At 60.3% G+C, this 9,915-nt stretch overlaps 1 protein-coding gene across 1 annotated transcript; it reads left to right on the top strand.

Moving 5' to 3' along the window:
- Window positions 1–935: 935 nt before the first annotated feature.
- Window positions 936–6,773, top strand: LOC144678459 (atrophin-1-like; the record flags this gene model as incomplete). Its single annotated transcript, XM_078538231.1, has 4 exons — window positions 936–1,079; window positions 3,079–3,262; window positions 4,225–4,288; window positions 6,662–6,773. Coding segments are annotated over 3 exons (362 nt in total), but the record flags the coding sequence as incomplete, so codon positions are not given.
- Between the last annotated feature and the right edge of the window lie 3,142 nt (window positions 6,774–9,915).

Here is a 9,915-nt window from a genome sequence, read left to right as displayed (position 1 = left end):
ATGGGGAGATGGCGGGAGTGAGGGATACAGGGAGACGGTGGGAGTGAGGGATACGGGGATACGGCGGGAGTGAGGGATACGGGGAGAGGGCCGGAGTGAGGGATACGGGGAGAGGGCAGGAGTGAGTGATATGGGGAGACGGCGGGAGTGAGGGATACGGGGAGAGGGCGGGAGTGAGGGATACGGGGAGAGGGCGGGAGTGAGGGATACGGGGAGAGGGCGGGAGTGAGGGATATGGGGAGACGGGGGAGTGAGGGATACGGGGAGATGGCGGGAGTGAGGGATACGGGGAGAGGGCGGGAGTGAGGGATACGGGGAGACGGCGGGAGTGAGGGATACGGGGAGAGGGCGGGAGTGAGGGATACGGGGAGAGGGCAGGAGTGAGTGATATGGGGAGACGGCGGGAGTGAGGGATACAGGGAGAGGGAGGGAGTGAGGGATACGGGGAGAGGGCGGGAGTGAGGGATACGGGGAGAGGGAGGGAGTGAGGGATACGGGGGAGACGGCGGGAGTGAGGGATACGGGGAGAGGGAGGGAGTGAGGGATACGGGGGAGACGGCGGGAGTGAGGGATACGGGGAGAGGGCGGGAGTGAGGGATACGAGGGGAGACGGCGGGAGTGAGGGATACGGGGGGGAGATGGCGGGAGTGAGGGATACGGGGAGAGGGCGGGAGTGAGGGATACGAGGGGAGACGGCGGGAGTGAGGGATACGGGGGGGAGATGGCGGGAGTGAGGGATACGGGCGGGGAGACGGCTGGAGTGAGGGATATGGGTGGGAGACGGCGGGAGTGAGGGGATGGTCTCGGGGAGTGATTGAGGAGTTGGAAAGCGACCCGGGGCTCCGAGCGGAGGATTTCGTGGACGGGCTTCCGGGGTAACCCAGCACCCCCTCGATCGGGCAGCGAGACGGACTGAACCCTGGTTTCTCTTGCAGCTACCCAAGCGGTGCACCCACTCCTTGACCCGCTGACCAGCACCGGGCAGCTGACTCGAATTGCCTACCCGTCAGGTACCCTCCCGAACCACCTCCTCGGGCAACACGTCTCCGAGCACGAGATCCTGCGGCACCAAATCTTTGGTAAGAGGGAGCGCGGCGCGAGCTGGACTAGTGTGGGACATTGGAGGGACACGAGCGGGTGGTCCGGGGGTCGTGGACGGGCCGATCGTCAGGAGGAGCCGGGAGCCGGAAGAGCGTTCCGGAATCTTACTCACACCTCCCTCTCCCCGTATCCCTCACTCCCGCCCTCTCCCCGTATCCCTCACTCCCCACCCTCTCCCCGTATCCCTCACTCCCGTCCTCTCCCCGTATCCCTCACTCCCGCCCTCTCCCCGTATCCCTCACTCCCGCCCTCTCCCTGTATCCCTCACTCTCGCCGTCTCCCCGTATCCCTCACACTCCCCGCCTCTCCGTATCCCTCATTCCTGCCATCTCCCCGTATCCCTCACTCCCACCCTCTTCCAGTATCCCTCACTGTCGCCATCTTCCCGTATCCCTCACTCCTGCCCTGTCCCAGGATCCCTCATTCCCGCCGTCTCCCCATATCCACGCTCCCACCATCTCCCCATATCCCTCACTCCCGCTGTCTCCCCGCATCCCTCACGCCCGCCCTCTCCCCGTGTCCCTCACGCCCGCCGTCTCCCCGTATCCCTCATTCCCGCCGTCCCCCCGGATCCCACGCTCCCGCCATCTCCCCGTATCCCTCACTCCCGCCCTCTCCCCGTATCCCTCACTCCCGCCCACTCCCCGTGTCCCTCACTCCCGCCCTCTCCCCGTATCCCTCACTCCCGCCCTCTCCCCGTATCCCTCACCCCCGCCGTCTCCCCGTATCCCTCACTCCCACCCTCTTCCGGTATCCCTCACTCCCACCGTCTCCCCATATCCCTCACTCCCACCCTCTCCCCGTATCCCTCACTCCCACCCTCTCCCCGTATCCCTCACTCCCGCCCTCTCCCCGTATCCCTCACTCCCGCCGTCTCCCCCTATCCCTCGCTCCCACCATCTACCCATATCCCTCACTCCCGCCGTCTCCCCGTATCCCTCACTCCCGCCCTCTCCCCGTATCCCTCACTCCCGCCCTCTCCCCATATCCCTCACTCCCGCCGTCTCCCCGTATCCCTCACTCCCGCCCTCTCCCCGTATCCCTCACTCCCGCCGTCTCCCCGTATCCCTCACTCCCACCCTCTCCCCGTATCCCTCACTCCCACCCTCTCCCCGTAACCCTCACTCCCGCCCTCTCCCCGTATCCCTCACTCCCGCCCTCTCCCCGTGTCCCTCACGCCCGCCGTCTCCCCATATCCCTCACTCCCGCCCTCTCCCCGTATCCCTCACTCCCGCCCTCTCCCCGTGTCCCTCACGCCCGCCGTCTCCCCATATCCCTCACTCCCGCCCTCTCCCCGTATCCCTCACTCCCGCCCTCTCCCCGTGTGCCTCACGCCCGCTGTCTCCCCATATCCCTCACTCCCGCCGTCTCCCCGTATCCCTCACTCCCGCCATCTCCCCCGTATCCCTCACTCCTACCGTCTCCCCGTATCCCTCACTCCCGCCGTCTCCCCGTGTCCCTCACTCCCGCCCTCTCCCCGTATCCCTCACTCCCGCCCTCTCCCCGTGTCCCTCACTCCCGCCCTCTCCCCCGTATCCCTCACTCCCACTTTGCATTGTCAGCACATGGATTAAATGGGCCACCTCCTGTTCCCGTGTAACAGGCTCGAGGAGAGGGGCTGAATGGCCTCCTGTTCCTGTGTAACAGGCTCGAGGAGAGGGGCTGAATGGCCTCCTGTTCCTGTGTAACAGGCCCGAGAGGGGCTGAATGGCCTCCTGTTCCTGTGTAACAGGCTCAAGAGGGGCTGAATGGGCCTCCTCCTGTTCCTGTGTAACAGGCCCGAGAGGGGCTGAATGGCCTCCTGTTCCTGTGTAACAGGCTCGAGAGGGGCTGAATGGGGCCTCCTCCTGTTCCTGTGTCACAGGCTCGAGAAGGGGCTGAATGGCCTCCTCCTGTTCCTGTGTCACAGGCTCGAGAAGGGGCTGAATGGGCCTATAATTGGCTGTGGTCTCACCAGCTCCTTTTTAACCCCCTCAGGAACGCCGTACAGGGAACTGCAGGGGTCTGTACCCCCTCCGATGTCGGCCGCACATCAGCTCCAAGCGATGCAGGCGCAATCGGCAGAGCTACAGCGACTGGCCATTGAACAGCACCAGCAATGGCTGCAGGGCCACCATCAGATCCACGGAGTGCCTCTCCCTGGGCAGGAAGACTACTACAGGTCAGCAGGCTTCTCAGTCAAGCTAGGCCTCAGGCCGAGAGGGCGCTTTAGTCATGGCTTCCACCCGACACCGTCCCCATCAAACACTCCCAGGACAGGTACAGCACGGGGTTAGATACAGAGTAAAGCTCCCTCTACACTGTCCCCATCAAACACTCCCAGGACAGGTACAGCACGGGGTTAGATACAGAGTAAAGCTCCCTCTACACCGTCCCCATCAAACACTCCCAGGACAGGTACAGCACGGGGTTAGATACAGAGTAAAGCTCCCTCTACACCGTCCCCATCAAACACTCCCAGGACAGGTACAGCACGGGGTTAGATACAGAGTAAAGCTCCCTCTACACCGTCCCCATCAAACACTCCCAGGACAGGTACAGCACGGGGTTAGATACAGAGTAAAGCTCCCTCTACACCGTCCCCATCAAACACTCCCAGGACAGGTACAGCACGGGGTTAGATACAGAGTAAAGCTCCCTCTACACCGTCCCCATCAAACACTCCCAGGACAGGTACAGCACGGGGTTAGATACAGAGTAAAGCTCCCTCTACACCGTCCCCCCATCAAACACTCCCAGGACAGGTACAGCACGGGGTTAGATACAGAGTAAAGCTCCCTCTACACCGTCCCCCCATCAAACATTCCCAGGATGTGCATTGGAAGGGGTATGAATCAGCCCAGGTTCCTGCTCCCGATCCCTGTCCAGTGAGCCTTCAATGTGGTTTCCAGAGAGGGCAAAGGTCGGGGACATCCCGGGGTGCAGCCTCCACAGTCGAATAGCTTGAAGACAGTCATCCACTGGGGTACCTTGGCTCTCCGATGGTAACCATCCCCACACATACTTGTTTCCTGCAATCCATTTCTGTCTCTCGATGCTTCAGATATCGTGGGGCTAATGTGCCTTTCAATGTATGGTTCATTATCACTAACCTCTCTCTCTCTCTCTCTTATTTATTTACAGAGTCTGGGCAAACTACTTTTCAATGCGGAGGTGAATTCGATCGGTGGAGGAGTGCATTCCCTGAGTAAGAGGACAGTTTATCTAACCCCCGTGCTGTCCCTGTCCTGGGAATGTTTGATAGGGACAGTGTAGAGGGAGCTTTACTCTGTATCTAACCCCCGTGCTGTACCTGTCCTGGGAGTGTTTGATAGGGACAGTGTAGAGGGAGCTTTACTCTGTATCTAACCCCCGTGCTGTACCTGTCCTGGGAGTGTTTGATGGGGAACAGTGTAGAAGGAGCTTTCATCTGTATCTAACCCCGTGCTGTACCTGTCCTGGGAGTGTTGGATGCGGACAGTGTAGAGGGATCTTTACTCTGTATCTAACCCCCGTGCTGTACCTGTCCTGGGAGTGTTGGATGGGGGACGGTGTAGAGGGAGCTTTACTCTGTATCTAACCCCGTGCTGTACCTGTCCTGGGAGTGTTTGATGTGGACGGTGTAGAGGGAGCTTTACTCTGTATCTAACCCCGTGCTGTACCTGTCCTGGGAGTGTTTGATGGGGACAGTGTAGAGGGAGCTTTACTCTGTATCAAACCCCGTGCTGTACCTGTCCTGGGAGTGTTTGATGGGGACAGTGTAGAGGGAGCTTTACTCTGTATCTAACCCCGTGCTGTACCTGTCCTGGGAGTGTTTGATGGGGACGGTGTAGAGGGAGCTTTACTCTGTATCTAACCCCCGTGCTGTACCTGTCCTGGGAGTGTTGGATGGGGGACGGTGTAGAGCGAGCTTTACTCTGTATCTAACCCCGTGCTGTACCTGTCCTGGGAGTGTTCATCAATGACCTTCCTGCCAACATAAGATCAGAAGTGGGGATGTTCGTTGATGGTTGCACAATGTTCAGCACCATTCGCGACTCCTCAGATACTGAAGCAGCCCCGTGTCCAAATGCAGCCAGACCTGGGCAATATCCAGGCTCAGGGCTGACAAGTGGTAAGTAACATTCGCGCCACACAAGTGCCAGGCAATGACCATCTCCAACAAGAGAGAATCCAACCATCGTCCCCTTGATGTTCAATGGCATCACCATCACTGAATCCCCCACTATCAACATCCTGGGGGTTACCATTGACCAGAAACTGAACTGGGACCAGCCAGATAAATACTGTGGCTACAAGAGCAGGTCAGAGGCTGGGAATCCTGCGGAGAATCACTCACCTCCTGACTCCCCCAAAGCCTGTCCACCATCTACAAGGCACAAGTCAGGAGTGCGATGGGCCACTCCCCACTTGCCTGGATGAGTTACAGCTCCCACAACACTCGAGAAGTTCGACACCGTCCAGGACAAAGCAGCCCCCGCTCGATCGGCACCCCATCCACAAACATTCACTCCCTCCACCACCGACGCACAGTGGCAGCAGCGTGTGTACCATCTACAAGATGCACTGCAGCAACTCGCCAAGGCTCCTTCGACAGCGCCGCCCAAACCCACGACCCACTCCCATCTAGAAGGACGAGGGCAGCAGACACATGGGGAACACCACCACCTGGAAGTTCCCCTCTGAGCCCCTCACCATCCCGACTTGGAAATATATCGGCCGTTCCTTCACTGTCGCTGGGTCAAAATCCTGGAACTCCCTCCCTAACAGCGCCGTGGGTGTACCTACACCACATGGACAAAATCCTGGAACTCCCACCCTAACAGCGCCATGGGTGTACCTACACCACACGGACAAAATCCTGGAACTCCCTCCCTAACAGCGCCGTGGGTGTACCTACACCACACGGGGACAAAATCCTGGAACTCCCTCCCTAACAGCGCCGTGGGTGTACCTACACCGCACGGGGACAAAATCCTGGAACTCCCTCCCTAACAGCGCCGTGGGTGTACCTACACCACACGGGGACAAAATCCTGGAACTCCCTCCCTAACAGCGCCGTGGGTGTACCTACACCACACGGGGACAAAATCCTGGAACTCCCTCCCTAACAGCGCCGTGGGTGTACCTACACCACACGGGGACAAAATCCTGGAACTCCCTCCCTAACAGCGCCGTGGGTGTACCTACACCGCACGGGGACAAAATCCTGGAACTCCCTCCCTAACAGCGCCGTGGGTGTACCTACACCACACGGGACAAAATCCTGGAACTCCCTCCCTAACAGCGCCGTGGGTGTACCTACACCACACAGGGACTGCAGCGGCTCAAGAAGGAGGCTCACCCCCACCTTCTCAAGGGGGGCAATTAGGGACGGGCAATAAATGCTGGGCCGGACTGGGCGACACCCACAACCCGTGAACGAATGAAAATGGAGGCAGGGATGGTGCTGGGGCTAACTGGGCGATGGGAGGTGGGGGTTTGGGGGTGGGGGTGGGGGGTGTGATGGGCCCTCAGGGCCTTTCTTCGCAAACTCTACCCCCCGCCTCATTTTGACCCCCCTCTCTCTTTCTCTCCGCAGGGCGTACGCAGGACAGACGGCGAGACGATAACCGCGATACCCCACCACCACCACCACCACCCGGAGGCCACGAACAACTCCGAACTGCGCCCGGCCCCCCACCCACCCCCCCAAGCCCCCCGCGAAACTAACTCCGCACCACCTCCCCCCTCTCCCCGTCCGGCCGGGGGACTGTGAGCGGCCAACTGGGATTAGCGGAAGACCCTTCCCCCCACCTCTCTCTCTCTCTCCGCTTCTCTCCATGCTCTTGCCAGCCACTCGAAGGGGCTACGGAGGCCGAGGGGGTGGGGGGTGTCGGAGTTTTGTGAGGTCGGGGGGTGGTGGTGGTGGTGGGGTTTGTCTGGGGGAGGGTATGAGGGCTGGATGGTGGGGGGAGGGAGAAGGGTGTCTCGGAGCAAGATGGGCATTTCTGTTGCTTTTTTTTCTCCTCTCTTCTTGGACCAAGCCTGCCACGTAGGCCTCATCGCCTTTCTTTCCCCTTCCCCTTCTCCCACCCCCCACCCACCCCCCCACCCACCCACCACCACCACCCCCCCCACCGAACAACACGGAAACAAGCGGCTTTCCAGAGCAGGCCGAAGGCTCGATCCACTTCTCCTCTTATCATAATTTATTTCAGGCCTGGACGATTTTCCCCTTCGGATTCTCGCTTCCTTCGCCTCGGACCAACCTCCCCCCCCTTCCCCTCAGGCCCCTCGCCCCAACAACGCCCTCCCCCTCGACGCCCAGGGCAAGAAAGGGGCCCTCAGGCTCCATTTGAGGCCCACGGGCGCATCGAGGTATCCGGCTCCCCCCCCCCCTCCTCTCCCCTCGCGGCTGTGATGAGGGCTGGAATGTAGGCCTCAGGCTTCGTTTGAGGCCTGCGTGCGTCGGGGCCGCGCCCGACTCCCGGCGGGAAGGAGGGCGGGAATGTAGGCCTCAGGCTTCAATTGAGGCCTGCGTTCGTCAGGGCCATGCAGTCTCACTCGTGATAGGAATGAGGGCAGGAATATAGGCCCCAGGCTTTATTTTAGGCCTGCGTTCGTCAAGGTCATGCAGTCTCTCAAGTGATGGGAATGAGGGCAGGAATATAGGCCCCAGGCTTCATTTGAGGCCTGTATTCGTCAGGGCCATGCAGTCTCTCAAGTGATGGGAATGAGGGCAGAAGTATAGGCCCCAGGCTTCATTTGAGGCCTGCGTTTGTCAGGGTCATGCTGTCTCAGTCGTGATGGGAATGAGGGCAGAAATATAGGCCCCAGGCTTTATTTGAGGCCTACGTTCGTCAGGGTCATGCAGTCTCTCAAGTGATGGGAATGAGGGCAGAAATATAGGCCCCAGGCTTCAATTTGAGGCCTGCATTCCTCAGGGCCATGCAGTCTCACCCGTGATGGGAATGAAGATGGGAATATAGGCCCCAGGCTTCACTTGAGCCCTGTGTTCGTCAGGGCCATGCAGTCTCTCAAGTGATGGGAATGAGGGCAGAAATATAGGCCCAGGCTTCATTTGAGGCCTGTATTCGTCAGGGCCATGCAGTCTCTCAAGTGATGGGAATGAGGGCCCAGGAATATAGGCCGCAGGCTTCACGCCAGGCCTTCCTGCATCGGGCCCAAACGCAGACGCGAGGGGGAATGAGTGCCGTCTGTGGGCCTCAGGCTCTGTTTGAGGCCTAGGAGCCCCAGTGCAGCCAGTCCTGCTCAGAGCTGAGAGGGCGGCTCTCCCGCGAGCGCTAGGCCGCTCGACCTTCGAACTGCGTCCTGCTACTCGAGGCCCAGTCCCTTTACCTCCGCCATCAAGACAGTTTGAGTTTCTTAAACCATGAAGCCCTGCCAAGGGTTCCCCAGTTCACCCGGGTCCATCCCTATAATTTTATATTTCAGTAATAATTCATGTTGGCTTGCATGATTGTGAAATAAAGATTTTCAAATAACAACACAAATCTCGCGCCTTATGTCCCAGCACCACAACCCCCCTCAGCGCCCTGAGGGAGCGCCGCACTGTCGGAGGGTCAGTGCTGAGGGAGAGCCGCACTGTCGGAGGGTCAGTGCTGAGGGAGAGCGGCACTGTCGGAGGGTCAGTGCTGAGGGAGAGCCGCACTGTCAGAGGGTCAGTGCTGAGGGAGCGCCGCACTGTCGGAGGGTCAGTGCCTAGGGAGCGCCGCACTGTCGGAGGGTCAGTGCCAAGGGAGCGCCGCACTGTGGGAGGGTCAGTGCTGAGGGAGAGCCGCACTGTCGGAGGGTCAGTGCCAAGGGAGCGCTGCACTGTCGGAGGGTCAGTGCTGAGGGAGCGCCGCACTGTCGGAGGGTCAGTGCTGAGAGAGAGCCGCACTGTCGGAGGGTCAGTGCTGAGGGAGAGCCGCACTGTCGGAGGGTCAGTACTGAGGGAGAGCGGCACTGTCGGAGGCTCAGTACTGAGGGAGGGCGCACTGTCGGTGGGTCAGTACTGAGGGAGCGCCGCACAGTTTGAGGGTCAGTGCTGAGGGAGCGCCGCACTGTCGGAGGGTCAGTGCTGAGGGAGCGCCGCACTGTCGGAGGGTCAGTGCTGAGGGAGCGCCGCACTGTCGGAGGGTCAGTGCTGAGGGAGCGCCACACTGTCGGATGGTCAGTACTGAGGGAGATCCGCACTGTCGGAGGGTCAGTGCTGTGGGAGAGCCGCACTGTCGGAGGGTCAGTGCTGAGGGAGCGCCGCACTGTCGGAGGGTCAGTGCTGAGGGAGCACCGCACTGTCGCAGGGTCAGTACAGAGGGAGCGCCGCACTGTCGGAGGGTCAGTACTGAGGGAGCGCCGCACTGTCGGAGGGTCAGTACAGAGGGAGCGCCGCACTGTCGGAGGGTCAGTACTGAGGGAGCGCCGCACTGTCGGAGGGTCAGTGCTGAGGGAGCGCCGCACTGTTATTTCAGTGTTGTTCACATTCATCCCTTGTTTTATATCGGTAACTATGGCAGCCTGTAACCTGACGTGACATGGATCTTGCCCGCAGAGATAATCCACTCGTCGGGACATGGGGGTTACCGAGGATATCGGAGAAAGGTGGAGTGAGGGGTGGGGGTGCATATTCTGACCGAGGATACCATCCGTGGCGATGTAACATGCCTTAAACTTTTGGCTTGATGCTCTCCCTTAACTGTCTAGGGCACCGCTGCCCCCATGTTGCGTTGGCGATACCGCTCTAGAGGCACCAAACGCTCGTCAGCCATGGCGCCGACTCCTGGTGGTCGATTCACGAATTCTAGGCGCGGGTAGACGTGGACGGGGAGCTTCAGGACATGGGAGCTACGC

Source organism: Cetorhinus maximus, unplaced genomic scaffold (genome assembly GCF_964194155.1).
Source record: "Cetorhinus maximus unplaced genomic scaffold, sCetMax3.hap1.1 HAP1_SCAFFOLD_4318, whole genome shotgun sequence".
NCBI classification, from domain to species: domain Eukaryota; kingdom Metazoa; phylum Chordata; class Chondrichthyes; order Lamniformes; family Cetorhinidae; genus Cetorhinus; species Cetorhinus maximus.
Note: the sequence above shows the minus strand (reverse complement) of the source record. Positions and strands in the feature narration are given on the sequence as shown.